The 21,849-nt window shown below is 41.7% G+C and overlaps 1 protein-coding gene across 10 annotated transcripts in view; it reads right to left on the bottom strand.

Moving 5' to 3' along the window:
* APBB2 (amyloid beta precursor protein binding family B member 2) overlaps nt 1-21,849 on the bottom strand; it is a 383,377-nt gene that overhangs the window by 169,852 nt on the left and 191,676 nt on the right. For all 10 annotated transcript variants that reach the window (XM_042936518.1, XM_042936521.1, XM_042936515.1 and 7 more), the window contains one exon: nt 21,009-21,824. In XM_042936518.1, coding sequence (XP_042792452.1) covers nt 21,009-21,824 — 816 coding nt within the window. The remainder of the gene's footprint in view (nt 1-21,008; nt 21,825-21,849) is intronic.

The following is a 21,849-nucleotide window of genomic DNA, read 5'->3' as shown; positions in this document are numbered from 1 at the left end:
TTTAAGAATGGGTGGTAGTGATAGTCACTCAACAATATGCATGCACTTAATATAACTGAACAGCACACTTGAAAATGGCTAAGATGGTAAGTTTTGCATTATGTGTGTTTTACCACAATTTAAAAAAAAAAAAATGGGAGTAGTACAATATGGTCCACTGGGATATGAAGAAAGCATATTTCCTACTTCTACTTTTACTGTTAGTTTATCCATTTATTTCTCCTTTTGTATGTTGCATCTATGCACATAATATATTAGTGTGTTGCAAATGTGGATGATTTATAAGGAAATACACACAGGATCTGGGTGTATCCTCGAATACCAGAAGGAACAAGGAAGAGTTCACGAAATGCCAGATTCCCTAGACAGAGATGTGGCTCCTAAGACCAGCCTTAGAAGGTGGACCCGAGAGAAAAGTTTATGGCCTGGGCCAGGGGAGGGCGAGCGGGAGAAGGAGGACTTACAACACACAGGCAACTTTCCCAACGGAAGACATTCATTTGGCAGAGCAGGCTGGATCCATAAAATCGACTTTAATGCAAGTTCTATCTCACTGGCTGTAAAATAAGACCAATGTTAACACCAAATCAGAGGAACCACCAATCGCTGGATTTTTTAGGAGACGAGACAAAATGAAAGTAGAGAAAGAAAGTATGGATTCCTGCCACGCGCCAGGAATATACTTTACATACATACATACATACATACATACATACATACACACTTTGCACATATCTCAGCACGTGTACTTTCATATATTATTAGCTCTTTCAATCATCACAGAAATTTTATGAGGAAGGTGACAGAAGCCCATTTTATACATGAAGAAACTGAGACTTAGAGCTACTTAGTAACTTGCCAAGGGCACAGGGCAATGGAGCATATCTGGGATTTGAAACCTAGGTATACCTGACTCTACTCTTTTTCCACTGTGTCACTGGAATGCCATGCATCTAAGAAATACAATTTTGTCACCATGATCCAGTAAATACACATGTACTTATCCTGTTTCATAAAATAATACTTTTTCATGTAAAACTGTTTCATAAAATAATACTTAACCTAAAATTGACAGACTATGCCTAGTTTCTTGCCCAACATCATGGTGACGCTCCAGCTATATCAGGTGTCCAACCTGAGAAAAAGTGTTCTTTCCTACAAAAGAGCCAAAAGCAAGGCAAGATTTCAAGGCTGATCATTTCTCATGAAAGCACTTGTGCCATAACCACTTTTTATCCAAAAGAAAGAAAAGAACTCTGCAAATGGCTCAGCATTTCATTAGCCTACCACTGCAAAGCTTTCAGACTTCCAGAAGGCTCTTGACAGAAATATGGCAAGCTCCCGGGGTGGGGGGTGGGGACGGGGGGGGGGGGGGGGGGGAACGCTTTGCCATCATGCAGCAAGTTCGTGGTGGGTCCAAGTGCACCCATATGGGCAAAGTAATACAGATTAAACAGTGATTTATTTCATCCCAAACTATATCCATCGTTTTAAAACTGTGTTTCACCATGCTACTCCAAACTGTGTATGGCACCTTCTCTTCCACTTCTGCCAAGAAAAGCAAAGACTCTGGGATTCAGCTCCCGAAGGTTTAAATTGGGTTTATATGTTCCGTGGGGGCAGGTGGAGGCAAAGAGAAGCAAGAGAATCCTGAACAGTGAGGGGTGGGTAGGAGATTTAGTCCACTTGACTACACAGACTTCTGGTCATTTCAGACTGGGTTTCAGTTTTTAAATTTCTCCTTTTGCTCCCCATTATTGATAAAAAAAAAAAAAAGTCCCCTGAAGAATGCCATGCATTTTGAAGCCTTCACACCCCTCCTGATGTAATCTATCCTACCCTTGACTAAGAATATAACATACAAAATGCTTTAGATGAAATTATGGTAAATACTAAGTGATTCTGTTTATATTTTAAAAACATATGCAAGGAACACAGAAAAAAATACAGATGGAGTTCTAACTAGAACTTCCACCTGCTTCTTGGTCCTGAGCTGGAAGTGAGGTGATATTGTTTGTTTTTGGCAAAAGAGCAGACAAGAAGAGGCAAAAAGTACAGACAGGTTCCACTTTTTAACCCTGTCTTCCCAACTTGACACGGTTTCCAATTCACAGTTTTGAAAATCGTCCTTCCCTGATTCAGCTTATCCCCCAGTTTTCTAGGTTTCTTTCACAATCTGCAGAACACCAAAGGTGTCCAAGCATACTATTCATTTTACCTTCACAGAAGGCGAGCTGAGCCATCCTTTTTTTTTTATAATTATTTTTTTTTAAGTTTATTTATCCACTTTGAGAGAGAGAGGAGACAGCATGAGCAGGGAAGGAGCAGAGAGAGAGGGAGAGAGAGAATCTCAAGCAGACTCCACATCATTAGCACAGAGCCCGATTCAGGGCTTGAACCCACAAACCATGAGATCATGACCTGAGCCGAAATCAGGAGCTGGACGCTTAACTGACTGAGCCCCCCAGGTGCCCCAAGCTGAGGCATCTCTTAAGAATCATCTGTGAGAATGTTCAGAATGGTCTGAAACTATAAGAAGAGTTCTTAATTGCTATAGGCTCCAGAAATTAAAGCGCTAGACATCTTTTCTCTGGTTCGTGACCCTAAAATGGGATCTGTGGCATAAGCTTTGATGCCGCGTAAAGATTAAATGTTTGAAATCCCCGCTCTGACATTACTAAATGTGTAATTGAGCCAAACCACTTAACATCCTGCGTTTCCCCTCTGTAGAATGGGGTTAATGGTAGTACCTGCCTCATGGGGTGGTTGTGAGGATTAAAGGAAGGAAAACGTGTGGAACACGCAATACGGTGGGGCGTGCAGTAAGGGCTCCGCAGAAATTTGATTTTACAAATATTTCCATGTAGGAAATTAACTCTCCCACTAAAGGAAAGGCACAGAAAAAGTAAAAGAGGGACTATGATTGTGTACACCAAATGCTTTCAGATAAGCAGCAGAATAGACTAGAACGTGTAGATAAGGACACAATAGAGCAGAGACCATGCAAATGGAAGGCTATCCTGCTTTCCCTCCATCCCTGTAGAGTTTGGGTTGTTGGTCAGATCAGCCTTAACTGAAAGGGTGGAGAAGAGAGGGTGGATCCCAAGGGCATTGCCGACCCCTCCCCTGGTCTGGAAACCAGGAGGCTGGTTCTGCTCCGGATACGTGGACTTGCCAGCCTCATGACAGGCTGACTTGCAGGGAGTCCCTGTGTCTCCACATCGCCATCCCACACCGCCTCCGACACATTTTCCAAGTCTCAGTTTATTCTCTTCCTCACTGCACGTTTATGAGGCATCCAAGAGTACTGCCCAGGAGACACCCAAAATGTTGTTTAATTTACAGCAGAAAATGACTCAATGGCTGTTAAAGTGAACGACCAGTCGGGTGAGGTTATTAGTTTTCATTCTCAAAAAGTTCTGAGCATTAACTGCAGACTGTCTTGGCAAAAAATGCTCTTCTCTTTAGAAGCTTTAGCCTTAATTGACAGTTTTTACTCCACTGTTTTTAATATGAGTTTCTGGGGTGTGTGTGTGTGTGTGTGTGTGTGTGTGTGTGTGTGTGTGTAGACAGAGAGACAGACAGGTGGAGTAAGAATGGGTTCTGATTTAAGAGCACTGCACTGTCACTGGTAGGATCTTTAGAACTCTTCTTGCCCCTGCTAAAACCGAAACAAGGCAATGTGTTTTGTTCTATTTTTTATAGAAAAGGAATGTTTTACCCATTTTCATCAGGATTACGAATCCTGTTACATGTGGCCCAGATCAATATGGACTTTAGCAAGGACACAGCACTTTACACATTGCTGAAAGCCCCGACTAAAGCAGACCCTATGTCACAACCGGAGCTGCTTCTCAAACTGGTGTGTAAAGGAACCCTCTCAAGAGCTAGTTAAAATGCAGGCCCATGAGACCCACCCACTGGGTCTGACTCTGTAAGTCTCAGAGGAGGCCAGGCATCTGCATCGTAAGGCATGTCTAGGAGATTCTGATGCAGGTAGACTGTGGGCCAGATCTAAGGAAAACAGCAACTTAATAGCTGCAATGAGATTTCTTCCAAGACTTCAAAACAAAGGCACTTAAGACTGTTCTTGGAGTTATACAACAATTGAATCAGCCAATGGATGAAAGCCAAGAAACAGGGTAAGAAGGAGGTACGATGGCTCCCAAACATAGCATGACTATCATTCTATGATATAGTAAGAAATATATATTTGGTCTCATTCTGGTTCCTGAAGAGCTCCTAACACGCTTATATTTCCCTGACTGATGTAGGTCAGAGAGCATCTTTTGTTATTCATAATAAACCCCCATCTACCACAGCTGAGTTTATAATAATCAGATGATTTTAGATGGGACTCTAGATAACTTCAGCATGAGGGCTGGTTGCCAGAGAAGGACACCGGAGGGTTGAAACTCTCAGTCTCATCCTTCAGGGAGGGGAGAGGGGCTGTAAACTGAGTTACAGCCAATGGTCACTAATGGTGAGATCCGTGACAGATTGGTGAGCCAATCACCAGTGGCCAGTGATTTCATCAATCATGCCCATGGATTGGAACTGCCATAAAAACCCTAAACAAAAGGGTCTGGAGAGTTTCTGGGTTGGTGAATAAATCCATGGGTCAACTACATGGGGACAGAAACTCCTGCACTCAGGACTCTTTCAGGTCTTACCCTACACACCTCTTCATCTGGCTGTCCATTTTGTATCCTGTATAATTTATAATAAGCCAGTAAATGTAAAGTGTTCCCCCGAGTTCTATGAATCATGACAGTGAACTATCATTTGGAGGAGAGGGTACTGAAAACTGATTTGTAGTCAAGTTGGACAGAACTGTGGGTAACCTATTGACCCACTACTTGTGATTGGCATCTGAAGTAGGGAGCCGTCTTATGGGACAGAGCCCTTAACCTCTGGGGTATGTGCTAACTCTGGGTAGTTAGGATCAGGACTGATGTCCAGCTGGTGTCTGCAGAGAACTGGAGAACTGTTTGGTGTGTAAACCCATACATTTAGTGTCAGAAGTGTTCTGAATAGGTAAACAACAGATCAGGGTGGTAGCAATGACTGATCTTTAACTCAGCAGAAAATATTACTGTACCTCAACAAAGAGTGTGCCAATCGGAAAACTAGGTAGCTTAGAAAAAGCAGATCACAGATTCAAATTCCAAAGAAGAGGTAATCTTGGCCAATGTACCCCTCAAGGATTCTAGGTTCCTGATAGCATCATCCCCAGGGGAAGTACAGGATGCATCAGGCTGTTTAAACATTTGATTTCCCTAACCTCCGCTTTGGTAGAACCATGTTCCCCAAGCAACCTTCTGCATATGCCTGGGTTTCCTGTCTCTCTAGAAGGAGGGAATGCCTAGTCATGAAATTTAGGGTAAATCAGGCCATGTGATAATGACTTCTGGTTGAGAAATAATACGCTAGCACTGAGACTGCACTGGCTGTGTCATGTCAACAAATCCATTAGCTGGGAGAGTGATCATTCTCATCACAAGTTAATCAACTGATACTTTGTCTATAGTATTTTAGTCTCGTGAACTTGATTAATGAGCTCATCCCTAAGAAGCAGGATCTGCTTTTAAAGTCTGGTTTGCAGTCTGGCAGGTAGGTCCTAGGCCCAGGTCATGCATGCCCCAGGTAAAGTCTGTTGGGTGTCTTATTTGGCAGAGGTAAGTGAAAAGCCCATGTCAATGTCAGCTTGTGAGTAGAAGAGTATGTTTGTCTTTCTAAATGTGGCCCTTTCTCTTTACTACAGATAAGTAAACTTTAGAGAAATGGAATGCACGTGTCAGATTTAAAACAGGATGAAAGAGCAGACTGGCTCCAACCATCATAACTGTGTCACTGGTGTTTTTAGGCAACCCTCTAATACCACCCAACCGGGTTAGGCCACCCATGTCCCCACTCCATCCTGACCCCATCACCCATCTAAAGTGACGTATGGTTAGAACCACAACACATCAAAAGCTGATATAAAAGTCCCAGACACTATGGAAGAATTTGGTGTTGGAGTAGAGCCACACTTTTGCTTCAGGACATCACCCCCTGGCTATTTGCACGTTATCTCAAACTCACACATCCAAAATCAAAAACATCCTCCTCCTTCAAAACCTAGTTCCTGCTCCTAACTTCATTATTTCTGAAAACCCGCATTTTCTTAAGTCTTCAAACTGAAACGCTCACATCTTTGATTCTACTCTCTCCCTTACCATGCGTATCCAACCAATTGCCAAATCCTAGACATGCCTTTCCTCCACTTATATTTTTAGAGAGCTACCAGTCTCCTCTGATCTTCATCATCTCAAACGGATTTTGCTGGCAGATTCTCAAAACTGCCTGCCTCCTTTGCCCCTGCAACCCATGTTAGGCACCAATGTCAGGGAGACTTTCTTCAAACTCCACCTTACAAATGACACTTCTTTCTCATAACCACCGAACCATTCCTCACCAACAAAAGTACGTTCACAACTGAGCATTAGCATTCTCCAATCTGGTCTTCATCTATCTATCTGACCTCTCCCATAATTACCCTTCATAGACTCCTCTCCAACCAAATTGCTGAAGCTCTGATCCCCACACTGAGAGCATATTCCTAGAGAGTTTCAGGGGGGTGGGGCTCTGAGGTCGAAATTACTTTCCTAATTCTGGGGCACCTGGGTGGCTCAGTCGGTTAAGCGTCTGACTTCAGCTCAGGTCATGATCTCACGGTCCGTGGGTTTGAGCCCCGCGTCGGGCTCTGTGCTGACAGCTCAGAGCCTGGAGCCTGCTTCGGATTCTGTGTCTACCTCTCTCTCTGCCCTCTCACGCCCTGTCTCTGTCTCTCAAAAGTAAATGAAAGAAAGAAAGAAAGAAAGAAAGAAAGAAAGAAAGAAATCACTTTCATAATTCTGAGATGTTATTTACAGCCTTTTCCACTGTGTTGACATTTAACTGATAGGGCACAAAAAATAATGGCTAAAATTGCTGTCTTTTCAGCATGAAGCAAGAAAATGGTACTGTTTGGCACAAATTGTACTAGTAATTACTGTAACTATACTATACACTCCCACTGAAAACGATGCTAATTTCACCTAAGAATTCCTTGTTGAAGCAGTAAAAATTATTAATTTCATTAAGCCTCAATCCTTGAGTATATCTTTTCAATGTAAGTGTGCATAAGGCACTTCTTCTGTAGATGGAGGCATGACTGCTGTTTGAAGGAAAAAGCACGTGGAATATACTTTCTTCTCGAAAGAACGACTGACAGACAAACCATGGTTATTCAAATTTGGGTATCAGGCAGACATTTTCTCAGAAATGAATGAGGTGAGCCTGTCACTTCAAGGAAAACAACTGACAGTTTTGTTGCCAATGATAAAATGTGAGCTTTCAAGCAAAAATTAGAATTTTGGAAAACTTGTATCTGCCACTGAAAGCTTGACAGCTTCCCAATAATTACTGACTTCTCTGATGAGATAGGGAGTGAGATTAACGAACGTAATGTTTTCCTACCGTATAATGAAATGTGTCAACATTTGCAAGATCTACACAACTCATTGAACCAATATTTTCCAAATCACTAATCCGTGATGTTACAAAATTATGTATGGGTAAAATATCCATTCAAAATGCATGACATACCAACGGATTTTAATGTAACAATACAAACAAGTTTACTATTGTGGTTTCAGATTCCACAGTGTAACCAACCTTTAAGAAACTACCGATTATCGAGTTTGGGTATCACATCAAAAAAGAATACCTGCGATTGCCTGAAAAAGCTATTAAAATATTCCTCTCTTTTCCAGCTACATATGTGTATGAGACTGGCAGGATTTTCTTCATCTACTTCAGCCAAAACAATTTATGGAGACACAGGAAAGGTAGAAGCAGATAAGAGAATCCAGCTGCTCTCAATTAAGCCATGCAGGAGATTTTCAAATAAATAAAACAATATCACTCTTCTCACTAAATTGCTGTTGGCTTTGAAAAAACTGGTTGGTTTCACAAAACGTATTCTATTTTGTTAATGACTTTGCTATTCTTTTTTAAATGAATAACTTTTAAAACATAATCTCCATTAAAATCTTTAATACAATAAGTATTGAGAGATATAATCTACATGAAAAAAAGATCTTTGGGGCTCTCGATAATTTCTCGAAATGTAAAGGGGTCTTTGAGACCAAAAAAGTTTGAGGACACTGCCTTAGAGTAATCTCTTCTGTTTTCTTCCAGGTTCTTTTTTTTTTTTTTTTTTTTTTTTTTTTACTGTGTCCACCACTTCTTTTCCTCCCTGAACCCCATTTATCTTTCGATTCTGTCCTTTTCTCTCCATGCAGAAACGCCTTATCTGGAACTTCACGACCCTTATCTGTTCTGTTCTCCATACTTGGCAAAACTCTATCTGGTATCCCCTTCCTTCTGCAGCCTGCAGTCCAGTGTTACCTCTCAAACTGTGGTGAAGCACTAGCAATATCACTTGAAAGAGCTCGTTACAAATGTAGAATATCCACAATTAAAAATTTTCTTTAAAACATGCAAAATCTCAGGCGCCAGCCCAGCCTACTGAATTAGAATCTGCATTTCAACAAGATCCCCAGGAGATCTTCCTACATACTCACACTTGAAAAGCCGAGGATTTAAAAAAACAAAAAACAAAAAACAAAAAACAAAAGCAAAGCAAAGCAGAGGATTTATGCATCGCCCTAATTATTGTGAATTTCCTGGAAGTAAATCATTACCTTAAATTTGTTATACTGCTAGTAAGGAGTGCACTTGTTGTGATGAGCACCAGGTGCTCGGTGGAAGTGTTGAATCATTGTATTATATACTTGGAATTAATATTATACTATATGTTAACTAACCAGGATTTAAATAAAAACTTAAAAAAAATACAATTTACTTTTTATAACAGTCATTCACTGAAACATGCACACCTGTTGTACGAACTCTGGGAATTAACAGAACAACAAAAGTAAAACAGACTATATCCTGAAGAAGCTTCCCACCTCACAGCAAAGATAAGATAATAATGATGATGATAGCTAACATTTCAAAACACGCTTTCTGTGGGCCTGGCTTGTCTCAAGGGCTTTATGTAACAATCTAATGAGATAGGTTCTACTATTATTATTCCCACTTTAGGGATAAGAAAGCTGCGGCTCAGAGGTTAAGTAAGTGATTAAGTGGGATGAGCTAGGATATATTCCTCTAACACCCAGGAAGTGATGAATGCCAGGATATGGATGAAGAGATTTAAAAGAATCTTGAGGAAGCAGGCTGTGAGTTCTCTGAGGGAAAGATTATATCTCAATCTGGGATTCACCCAGAGCAATAGCTCAGTTCCTTGCACGTCTAGGAACTCAGTAGGCATTCACTGGACTGAAAGTATGTTAAGTGGAGTAAGGGAACCTATCAACCTGACTAAGGGTATCCTAAAAATCAACCACCTAGATTTTACAAATCCAATAATCCTTAACTCCGTTAAAGATATAATAAACCTGAGGTGAAAATGCTTCTCTCTGATATATTATATATGGAGTTCCTTCTCTGACTCAGGGCTGTTGCTCTGTAACACACAGAAGAAAAGTCATCAGGGGACAAAGGGATAAGTCATGAACTAAAAAGGTGACAGCCACCTGGAAATCCTGAAAGAAGCCGATGCTTGTTCTGGGTAAAGAAATGAAGGGCAGGAGGTCATGGAATGTCTCCCTTGTCCACGGTGAGCAAGGGATCAAAGGAAATGTTGGTCAGAGGTCTCCCCAAAGGACACACACTTGGAACAAATACAGAAGAGCAAAGTAAGAACTGGAGAGTCTGTCCATGTCTGAGAAGTGCCCCCGGAGACTTCCATCATCAGGTCTCTTCCCATGTCCAGCCCCTGAACTTCCCTTGCTACACCTCCCATCAGTCCCTACCCAATGATTTGGAGTTGGGGTCATCTCCACTCTCTCACTTTCTGACAACTCCACGTGGAGCTATGACCACATTTTCTTTAGAACATTCCAAGAAAAGGTTCTGTGGTTCTATTAATACTACTCTACATGCCTATTAGGGATTAAATATGCTTTCATGAGCCAGCCATCTTGTGGACCTTATATAACCTTCACCATACACTATCATTTGTATGAGAAAAAGTGTCCTGGCAACAAACAAGCCATTTACAGGATGGAGATCCACCCTTATCATATTTCAGATGTACCAATTCAGTTCAATGTGAAGACTTCTTCAAATAACACTGAGGGAGAACAATCAACTAACAATGTCCCTAACGATACTAAGCAAGACTGCTTTCCACGATTAAATCCAATCATATTCAAGAGAAAATCTATGGAAAGTTAAACAAAAAGAAAACATGAAAGCTCAAACAACAAATATCACCTCCCCTCTTAGGTACCAAGAGAAATGCTTCGGAGTGGGGGGTCACCCCGTTCTCCTGCTTTCTGACCATTCCGTGTGGACTGCTGACCACATACGATTTTCTAATAGTCAAATGACTTGACTTTTCCAATGAAGTGTTTGAATATGAAGATCTTATTTCACTGTTTTGCATCTAAGGGTTTTAATAATAGGGAAATACAATATATAAATTATAAGGGTAATCATTAACTACCTTCACATTTACGAGAGCAAACTGCGTACATTAACTGGGTCAGACGTGAGGCACAAAATTTATGAACCACCCACATCCTAGCTTCTGAAAAGCTAATGTTTCCCCTCCTCTAACCAGATTAACAGATGGAGAACACTGAGAAGTCATCTAAAGACGTCTTTGGAAATTTCAAGCATGTTTTGCTTAACAGTTCATGTCACACTTTGTAATTCTAGCAGAAGGCATGGTACTGACACCAGAATGACTATGATCCCAGGACGTTGCTTCTATGGCACCAGCATGCAGCCCTACCTGGCAAGACCAACATTCCGCTCGTTAATTCTACCTTAATAGTTTCATGTGTATGTGGCAGCTGAGTCCACTGACACATACAGCCGGGGTCCCCAAGTCCAGTGCCTCAAGCTAGGAAGGACAGGACCCATCTCAACGGCTGCCACTGACTGTTGCCTCTTCGGCATTTGAGCCCAGTGTTGTGAGATTCCTGCATTTACAAGAAAAATGAGAAACCCATGTTTTTAAGTAATGAAAGCTCCCAATTTCTAGGCACTGGCTTCTAATTCAAAGTTTTCTAAAACATTGTTTACAGGACAAAACCTGTCTGAGGGTTGTCTGTACATTCTCCAGCACTGCCCATCTGTGACCTCTGAAGATTTCATGGCATCCTATTACCTTTGCATTGTCTTAAAGTCATATCTTTTTCTCTTATATTCTGCATAGCTCCCACGAAGATCCTGTGTGAGCAATCTCTCTCAAACACAGGTAAGAAAAACATGGCTATTACCAACATCCCTGTCTGTCTGTTCTTAGGCTTTGATCAAAAGGAATAACTCCATCTCCATATGCCACGTTCCCTGAACTGTCCTACCCTCAGAGCTCAGCCACATTGCTAAATCTGAAGCTGAACTATGTCTTTGTCGTGTTTTCCTGTCCTTTCCACACTTATTCCCTGTCTCAGTTGGTTTTACGATTTCAGATTCCCCAGGGTCAGTCCCACACATAGGTTTCCTTATCTCTACAGTAAAGAATTTGGACGAAGGAACCCCAAACCATCTTGAGGTCCCCCTGGCAGCATAGTTTGATCACTTATCAGTTCTCACAATACCTGCAAATGTAAGATCTCCTTCTTGAAAAATCTGAACATGATAATTCCTGCATATATCCTCACATCTCCTCTGTGCTGCACGTATTAAAAAATTACCTGTGAAGATATCTGCACTGGTGTTGAGTAGTTCCCCCCCCCCCCCCCCATCCATACCCTCTCAGAACCTCAGCATGTGACCTTATTTGGAAATAACCTTTGCAGATATAATCAGCCCAAGGTAAGGTCATACTGGATTAGGGAGGGCCCTACACCCCATGACTGGTGTCCTAAGAAGAAGGCCATGGGAAGACATAGGCACAGACTGCAGTACCACAGCTATAAGCTAAAGAATTCCAAGCTCTGCCAGGAACCGTGGGAAGCTTGGGAGAGGCAAGAAGGGACCTTCAGAAGGAGCCCTCAAAAGCAGCCTGACCTGCTGACACTTTGATTCTGGACTTTTAAAACCATGAGAATAAATTTCTGTTGTTTTAAGCCACCAAGTATGTGGCAATTTGTTACACCAGCCCTAAGAAACTAACAAAACATATAAACATCTTTTCTTTTTTGCTTGTAAATTTAGGCTGCCTAGGATCTGGGCAGGGCCTGATCTGGGATAGGCTGTATCTCTTTATGCTTGCTGAGGTACTGACATGTACAAGATGAAACAAAGAACACACAGACACATGTAAAAGGCACTCTTCATATGGTGAGGGCTGCGACCATGGGGATGAGAAACTGTATGGGAGCTATTTGCACTCACAGACTGGTTCTAACTTATTTCGAGGTCTCAGGCACCTATCACAGAACACAGAAGAGGTTGCTAAAAACTGTGGGGCACCTGGGTGGCTGAGTCGGTTGAACATCTGACTTCAGCTCAGGTCACGATCTCACTGTTCTCGAGTTTGAGCCCTGCATCGGGCTCTCTGCTGTCAGTGTGGAGCCTGCTTCAGATCCTCTATCCACCCCCCCCCCTCCTCCTACCGCACCCCTCCCCGGCCTCTCAAAAATAAATAAACATTTTTTTAAAATGATCGGTATATGTATGTATACATGAAGTAACAAAATAAAGAAAAAATGGATGAACGAATGAACAAAACCATGATGAGCAAATTCACAAGCCCTTAAGCTGTTGTTAACTTACATAGATAATACTGCTCAGTGAAAATCAAGGTAAGGTTACAGATCTATTTCAGTTCCCCATGGATGTGGGTAAGTTCAGTTTACTGACTATGGATGTTTCTGCAACATCTTGGTTTTTAAAATCATAAGCCTCTCTATGACATATAATGTAAGGTTCTTCTGTGAGGATAATGAGTCTGGGCAGACAGTTCATGATGAAATTTGGCCAGAAATTTTCAAGCCGCCAGTAGTATTTTTGTCTCTATGGTTCCACTGAATCAGTCTTAGTGGCTGCATACCCTCCATCAAGGGCACTAGGGCATCACCTGGCACCTCTGGGAGCACCTTCCACAGGACAGCTAGAGGACTCCACCCCTTCTCTTCCTAAGCAGCCACTCTGTTCACACCACACTCTCCCCAGAAGCTAAATAACTTGCCGAACTAGAAAAAAAAAATTATTTTCAAAATGCTAATAAAGCAAAGCAGAGTAGGGAAAGGGGTGCCCGGGTGGCTCAGTGGGTTAAGCATCTGACTCTCAATTTCAGCTCAGGTCATGATCTCAGGGTCATAAGATCAAGCCCTAGGTCAGGTTACATGCAGGTATGGACCATGCTTGAGATTCTCTCTTCCCCTCTCTCTGCCCCTCCCCTACTCTCTTGCACATAGACACATACACGCTCTCTCTAAAAAAAAAAAAACAAAAAAGTGTGGAAAAATCACAAGTTAAACTTCTTTAGCAATTAATTAAAAAGAAAAGAAAAGAAAAAATAAATAAAAAGAGAGACTCTTTACTTTTTAACACTTCTAGGGTCAATGCCCTGCTCAGATCTCCATCTGATGTCTATTCAGTCCCCAGCACAGGTAAATTTAAGTACCGAACTTCCACATCCCTATCAACTAGAGAGGGAGCCAGTTGACAGGGCATCCCTATCAACTGAAGTTTCCTCCTCCTCCTGGCAGGTAGAACACCCTCCCTCTATCCCACAGCACCCTGGCTTCTCACAGTCCTTCCTGGTCCTTTGGAATGTATCTACTGTCTTGTGCTCACTGCGACGGTTAGGCTTTTGCTACCACTCATTTCATTGTATTTATCTTTTTGTTTCCTGAAGTATAATACTTAAAAATTTTTTTTAATGTTTAGTTTTTGAGAAAGAGAGAGACAGAGACAGAGCATGAGTGGGGGGGGGGGGGCAGAGAAAGAGGGAGACACAGAATCCAAAACGGGCTCCAGGCTCTGCGTTGTCAGCACAGAGCCCCAAGCAGGGCTCGAACTCATGAATCTCGAGATCAGGACCTGGGCTGAAGTCGGGCACTTAACCAACTGAGCCACCTAGGCAACCCCCTGAAGCATAACACTTTATCATGAAAGAGCAACCAAAAACTATCTTGCATATTCAAGTGAATACTTTTTTTTTTTTTTTTTGTCTAGAACTTTCCAAAAATACTTAATTGAGCAAAATCACTTTCTTCCCTAAGTTCATGGGATGAGATAAAAAAAAAATTTCTATATCTTACCCCCAAGGTACAAAATCTAATTTGGAAATCACACCATCTACCCCAGAACACAGTGTGTCCGAGCTATTCTGGAAACATCTCACATCTGTCTTCCTGAATTCCTCCTGTCACATCATGGAACTCTCAACTGAGAAGACAAGACAGGAAGCCTAGTGAATCACCCAAGGATATTTAAGAGATTAAAAGTAATCCAGCAGGGCAAACCAGCTGAAAGCTAGGCCTCTCCTATATCCTGGAATTATTTTTTCAAGGGATAGGAGCTTTTGAAAAGCAATTTAAAAATCATTTATAGTTGAAATTACCAGAAAACAAGTGACACAGAATGAATATTTAAAAGAAGTTTCTGGGGCGCCTGGGTGGCTTGGTCAGTTAAGCGGCCGACTTCGGCTCAGGTCATGATCTCACGGCCCGTGAGTTCGAGCCCCGTGTCAGGCTCTGTGTTGACAGCTCAGAGCCTGTTTCAGACTCTGTGTCTCCCTCTCTCTGACCCTCTCCCGATCATGCTCTGTCTCTCTCTGTCTCAAAAATAAATAAACGTTAAAAAAAAAAAATTTAAAAGAAGTTACTGAAAGCATTCATAGTATATAATTATCCAAAGTGCTATCACTCTTAAGCTAAGGCCAGAGTAAGTGCTGCCAATTATGCTGACATAATTCGGTTTGTGCCTCGGCTTTCCCCCTTGCCCACTAACCAGCTTGCAACAGAGGTCCACTTTGCTGGCCTCTCACTGGGAAACCAATCAACGTGTGACATCAAAGGATTCAAACTCTCCAGCGACACGGATCAATTTGTAGCACCAGGCCAAGTGGAACAGCAAGTGAAATCGAAGTGGCCTCTTTCCTTGGCACTGGCCTTTCTGACTTGCAGACCCATGGACTCAAATATGAGCAATGTTTGTGGTAGACTGAGTGACTGGCCCCAATACTCCATCCCTCCCAGGAGCTTAGAATATAAATAAGAATCAGCCTATCCGGGTACTCTTCACAATGATGGTTTACAAGCTGTGCTTACTTTTTCTGTTTCTGTAGATGTGCTCATTGATAAAACAAACCTCAGAGAGCATACATGTTTATCACCCAGCTCCAGCTATCCACGCAGCAAACAGATAACATTCATGCAGCCTCTTACTATGTGTTACGTTCTCTTTGAAGAGGTTCACATCCACACGTCATGAGGAGCTGGCTCCTGCTTTCACAGGACTCTCTGTCTAAACGGAAAGTTTCAAGTAAGGTTACAAACTCTTCAGGGGAACATGATAAAAGAAATCTGAAAACATGTCTCCGGTGTACGGAGAAAGGGCTTTCAATAACTCAGAGGGACTTGAAAGGTTTCACACAGGAGACAACATTTGAACTAAATCTCCGTTGTTTGTAAGAATGGAAAGACCCTCTAAAATACAATTTTCCATTTCCCAGATTCTCAAGATGACTGCTCCACACATATCCAGTTTAAGAAGATTAAATCTCATATATTCAGGCTCTGGAGGTCATATACCTACGTCTCAAGACTGTGGTTGGTACAGTGGAAAAACACTGGATGCTGTGTCTGAAGACGTTGACTCAAGTCCCGTCATGGCCACCTGAGTACGAAAAAGTGCCACGAACAAGGTTCTATGGGCACATGGTAGGCCCAGAGGATTTCCCTGTGCCTTTCCTAATAACTGGTTTTTCAGCCTCACCTATTACGAGGCAACATCATCAATTAAGTTTAAAATATGTACCTAACATCAAAATCAGACATTGATTAAGCTATAACACCAAATGATTAACTGAATAAATCAGGGCCATTTCGGGATATGAGGATGGCCTCCGGTTTTATTCAGTTAATCATTACTGATTTACTAAGTTCACCTGCTATATTTCGGGCACTGACAATACAAATGCAAAGATGAAGACAAACCAATCCCTGCCCTTAGGGTGCAGAAAGTTCTAAGCAAAATCAGAGTCCAAAACATAGGTAATTCATAATTAAGGAAGAAGCAAATTTTTATATTCCATTGCTAAAGTGGTAATGGTAATCGCTAATAATAATAAACACTAATATTTATTAAACTCTTGCAGTATGCCAGACATTGTTCTAAGAGTCATTTGAAAATGCTATTACTTAATGCTCATGGTTGGTGTAAGCCTGACCCTGCTATCACCCCCACTTTACACATGAAAGTCTATGTGAACTGCCTGTCTGTAACCAAGCTGGGATGAAATTTTCAGTGAGGAGTTAATGAAGCATTAGGCCCAAGGTCCCACCATCTAGAGTTTGTTTTCTCCGTGTGTATCCTGCCTTTGCACACATTAGTAACAAACCATCTTTTGGCATGGCTATTCCACAAGATCCACCTAGTTTCATACTCTGTATCTTCAATTTTATTAAGCCGGAATTAGACCTAAGTTAAATGTTGGTATCAAGTTACTGAAACCTGTACCAAACTGGATCAAAATGTCATATATTTCAAAACTGTTCATGAAACAAACCTAAAACACCAGGTAACTACACACAATATGACCAGCCTGTATTTATCTGAGTCAACCTACTTACCTGGGACCATGGACGGAAATGTATTTCTGGCAAAATGCTAATGGATTACAAATTCTCACCTTCAAGTACCAAAATGATGCAACCCTTTCTTTTAGAATGGGAGTCAAGGCATGCTTTTGAACTTTTGTAAACTCCTATGAAACTCAGTAATATCACAGATGCTTTTCTTTTTCCTAATAGGCTCTTGTTTTCTCAGAGGACAGACTCCACAGGAGGAATAAAGGAGCAACATATTGTATACATGATTGATCACGTAAAAAAAAAAAAAAAAAAAAGTTACTAAAACGCCAGAGGGAGCAATTCAGAAAGAAAGAGAAACAGAAAGTAGTCAATTTCTGGGTTAGGCAGTGCATTTTACTTTATAAATAGGAGTCTAACTTGGAAAAGGATGCCCCTAAGAGGTAGAAACGAGTCTGTTCTCTTTTTCTAGGCTCCCCAAAGCACAGTCTACAATCCAAAGATACTTGTGTCATGATTTAGTCACAAAACACACACCACTGTGATGAGTATTTACTTAACACACAGCAGATGAGCAAATACATATACTTGGCAACTAGTATCTTACAAAATATTTGCTCTTATTTCTTGTTTTCTTTCAATAGTATTTGTGTCTGTTACATACAAAAACATGTATATATTATACGAAACATATATAAGGAACACTGAATTTACCATTGTAAGTGAAACAGACAATGTTTAATTTAAAACTGATTGTGATCACGGTAAACACTATGTTTCACTGGACAGAAGGAATCATAAGAAATACAAATTCTGAAAAATCGTTTATTTTATTTTACTCACTAATTTATGTAGTGCTCACTACCTGAAACTCAGATCATGAAGTAAAGAGGTTTCTTTTCAGTAGAAGTTCACAACTGGCTATGAGGAAATTCCAAAAGTATTTCCCCAAACTATTGATACTAATGCTTGGAGACAATGCACCATGCTGAACTCCGTGCAGAGACCCCAAAGTGACCATATGTTGAACCACGGCACGCTTTTGGTTCCAGCATGTTTTTAAAAAACTCAATCTGCTGCTTTAGAGTCGCAACACATTCTTTTGAGCATATTTGATTCAAAATGTCTATCCTTGGCCACTCATTAGGGGCATTACCATATTATCAATCTTCCTTTAACATTTGAAGCTCTTGGGAAGCCTGGTGGCTCAGTGTTTGAGCAACCAACTCTTGATTTCAGCTCAGGTCATGATCCCAGGGTTGTGGAATCGAGCCTCAAGACGGGCTCCAGGCTGGGCACAAAGCCTGTTTTTTTTTTGTTGTTTTTTTTTTTAATTTTTTTTTTAAAGTTTATTTATTTTTGAGACAGAGAGAGACAGAGCATGAACGGGGGAGGGTCAGAGAGAGAGGGAGACACAGAATCGGAAGCAGGCTCCAGGCTCTGAGCCATCAGCCCAGAGCCCGACGCGGGGCTCGAACTCACAGACCGCGAGATCGTGACCTGAGCCGAAGTCGGACGCTCAACCGACTGAGCCACCCAGGCGCCCCACGAAGCCTGTTTTTAAGATTCTCTCCCTCTCCCTCTGCCCCTCTCTTGCTCACATGTGCACACGTGTGCACGCTCACTCGCTCTTGAAAAAAAATTTTTTTGAAGGCCTTCAAAACTGACTTTAAGAGAGAAAAATGAATGTATCCCCTCACTGTGTCAGAAAGCTCTAACCAAGTTTACACCATGTGCCAAGCACTGCAGTGGGCTCTACACAGAAACACAACAGAAGGTAATGCCAGGACCTGAGCAGATGAGTGGTGAGCAGAGGGGACCCCAGAAAGGTTTCCTGGAGAGCATCAGCGCAGGTGAAACAGAGTGCGCATGTTCGGCTTGGATTTCGTGAGCGCCACAGGCCCTCGCTGACACCAGCACTCAACAGAGTGGACAGAAATTATTTCTGTGGACAGAAATAATCCAAATACTCAGCAGTGAGGGAATCATTGAATAAACCACTGGAGCTTGAATATGGTGGAATAGCACGCCCGACACTTTAAAAATCTGAGGTAGAAAAACGGTATGTCCTCACATGCACGACTCTACAAAATATATACCTAAGAGGAAAAAGCAAACCATTCATAAAACTGCCTAATGTAAGTAATTTTTTTCTGGTTTTAACTTTTTATTATGAGAATTTTAAAGACACAAAATTAGAGAGAACAGGATAATAAACCCTTATGTACCAATCTTTAACATTTATCAGCTTATGGTCAATTCTGTTTCTTCTTTTTATCCCTACCTCAATTATTTTGGAGAAAATCCCATACACAATATTATTTATATTAGTTTATATTATATCATAGCATACTATTGTATGTTAGGATGTATCTTTTAAAGATCTTTAAAAATACCATTATCATAAAATATGGGTAAATTTTAAAATTTATTGTAAATGTGGGTATATGCCTAAAATGCTTTCTGAAAGGAAATACTTAAAACAAAAAGATGGTGGCCATCGCTGGAGAAAGGGTCTAGAGTGAGGAACCGTGGAGACTTTACTGTTCATTTAATACCATTAACACTTAACATTTGCCTACAACAGAAAGTGCCGTGCCTGGAAGAGCAGCAGAAAGGCCGCCGAGGCGGGAGGAAGTCCGTGAGGCCTTACTGGCGCCACTGAAAACAGGAAGTGGAGTTTGGATAGGAGATACTCAAGGAGTCCTTTATGTAGATTCAAACACTAGCAGGTGACAGTGTCTATCAGCGATAGGATATGAATCCTCTCAATGGGTAAAAAGTAATAGCTGTGAACTCAGTAACATTACCAGACATAATTATGCTTCCAGTAATGTGCAGGTCCAGACATTCAGGAGACGAAATGGACTCATCTCAACCTCCCTACTGCCATATCCAGCTACAGCAGGCTCATGAAATCCATCATTTAAAGCACCGCAATTTTAAAGGGCACTTCAAAAACACTTTTTTTAAAAACAAGTTAATGTCTTCACTGTCTCCTTCTCTTTTCCTTATCTACAGTCCTTGTAATTTCTGTGCCTTATAGGTTGCAAAAATGTTATTTCCTTCCGTGGTGGCACTATCTGTTATATTTACAGCACGTTAAGGTAATCTTGGAACCCACTAGGATAGTTGCTGGGCTGCAGGGTTATGTTAGAGAAATAAGCCTTTGTGAGTGCTTATTTATATTGAATTTAGCTCCAACAAAGGGCTCCACGTGTCGTTGTTGTTTTTAATGTTTTATTTATTTTTGAGAGAGAGTGTGCGAGCAGAGCAGGGCAGGGGCAGAGAGAGAGAGAGGGAACAGAGGATCCGTGCTGACAGCAGAGAGCCTGATGTGGGGCTTGAACTCATGAACCATGAGTTCACGGCCTAAGCCAAAGTCAGATGCTTAATCAACTGAGAGCCTCCAGATGCTCCACATGTTTTAATCTTAAAATCAGTGTAATGGGGAAGCTATGAGAAGATGATGGAAAGTAGCTGGCTTTTAGAACCCTGTTCATTTCTGTCCCAGTTGTGACTCTCTGACAAACCCTAAGATGTTACAGATACAGACAAAAGTCAAGAAAGACTGGTCTCAATTAGACTAGCTCAAATCCTGAACTTCTGAATGTCTAAAAACAACAGCAACAAACAACAACACCTTCTTACTTTAAAACATCACATGAACAAGGCTAATAAAATGTTTCCCAGTAAAGGTCAAAGGGAAATGTCTATAATGAATAGGCTTTTAAATTTTTTAAACTTCTAACTTTTCATTAGTTCGAGCTTAAATAAGTTCCAAGAACTTTAAAATAGTTGGTTTTTATAATCAGGTTATATGCTGTCCCCTGCAACTGCATTTCTTTTATTATTTTGCTTAACAAAACCCAGCATTTCTAGACAGCACATAGAAATAGTTCACCTAAGCACAGGTGGTATGATTTCTAAACAGATGATGTTTTACTATGCTTAACACCAAGGACCCATTTCTTTTACAAAAATGCTTACCAGGTCAAACAACTTACTTAAGAAGTGAAATGAAACCATTGAGAAATCTAGCAATATTTTGCACACCAACTGCCTAATTTTACCCCAAGAAGCTGATGTTCTTTTCCGTCCGCAAATGACTTTTCTCGGTCTGACTAGAGATTAATTCCATCAACAACTGAAAACACCAAAAGAAAGTGTCACCACAGCCTGTACCCTTCCCGGCGGTACCTGTTTCATCCGGGGAACTGGGTGAGGCGCTGTCCTGGGACAGTGTCGTCCAGCTGGACTCCTCATCGCTCGGTGCCAGGTTCTGGATCCGGTGCAGGGCGCAGTCGGTTTTGGCCCCCGTTTTGGGATGATCTTTCTTGGTCTCTGGGCTGGATGACACAGTGGCCACTTGACCGTCTTCGGGGCTGAACTGGGCTTTGTTTGGTTTCTGTGGGAGTGCTTCACCATTCCCGATGACGGTGGAGGCCTGGTCCTGGCCCGGCTGGGGCTTCTCTTCCACACCCCCGTGCTCGTTGCCTAAGTTCTGCTCTAATTCTCTGGTTGAGGTTTCCAGGTCTGCATAGTAATTTAGGAAGCTCTTGGTTCTCCTGGGTTGGGAGGGTAAAATTTCACAGCCTGAGGAATCGCGTGGGTGGGGCTCTTTGCCCTCTAACTTCTCAGAAGTTATGTTGATGACTGCAGTGGGGCTGACATTTTTGTTGGGGTCCTGCTGCCCTTGTTCTGCAGCCTTCCGGAGCTGGTTCTCGCCATTTTTCACCAGCTTGATGTTGGCAGAACCGTTTCCCAGCAGAGGCTGTGCAGCTGGGTCGGAGAGGCCCATTGCCACCTGGATGTTAGTTAGTGCATATTTTTTCCTGCATTTGGGGGGTGTGCTGTTCTTGGTTTCCGTGTGTTTTATTTCAGCATTCAACAGTTCATTGTGGGAGGAACGGAGATTAAGGGTATTTGGTGGTGTGGCTGGACTGTTCCGATTCGTGATGTCTGTGGTTCCGCTGCTGGCCATAAACACTGCCAAAGTGTCTACACCTGAGTCAGCTGGAAAAAACAAAACTAGTCATTA

The sequence above is a fragment of the Panthera leo genome, chromosome B1 (genome assembly GCF_018350215.1).
Source record: "Panthera leo isolate Ple1 chromosome B1, P.leo_Ple1_pat1.1, whole genome shotgun sequence".
NCBI classification, from domain to species: domain Eukaryota; kingdom Metazoa; phylum Chordata; class Mammalia; order Carnivora; family Felidae; genus Panthera; species Panthera leo.
Note: the sequence above shows the minus strand (reverse complement) of the source record. Positions and strands in the feature narration are given on the sequence as shown.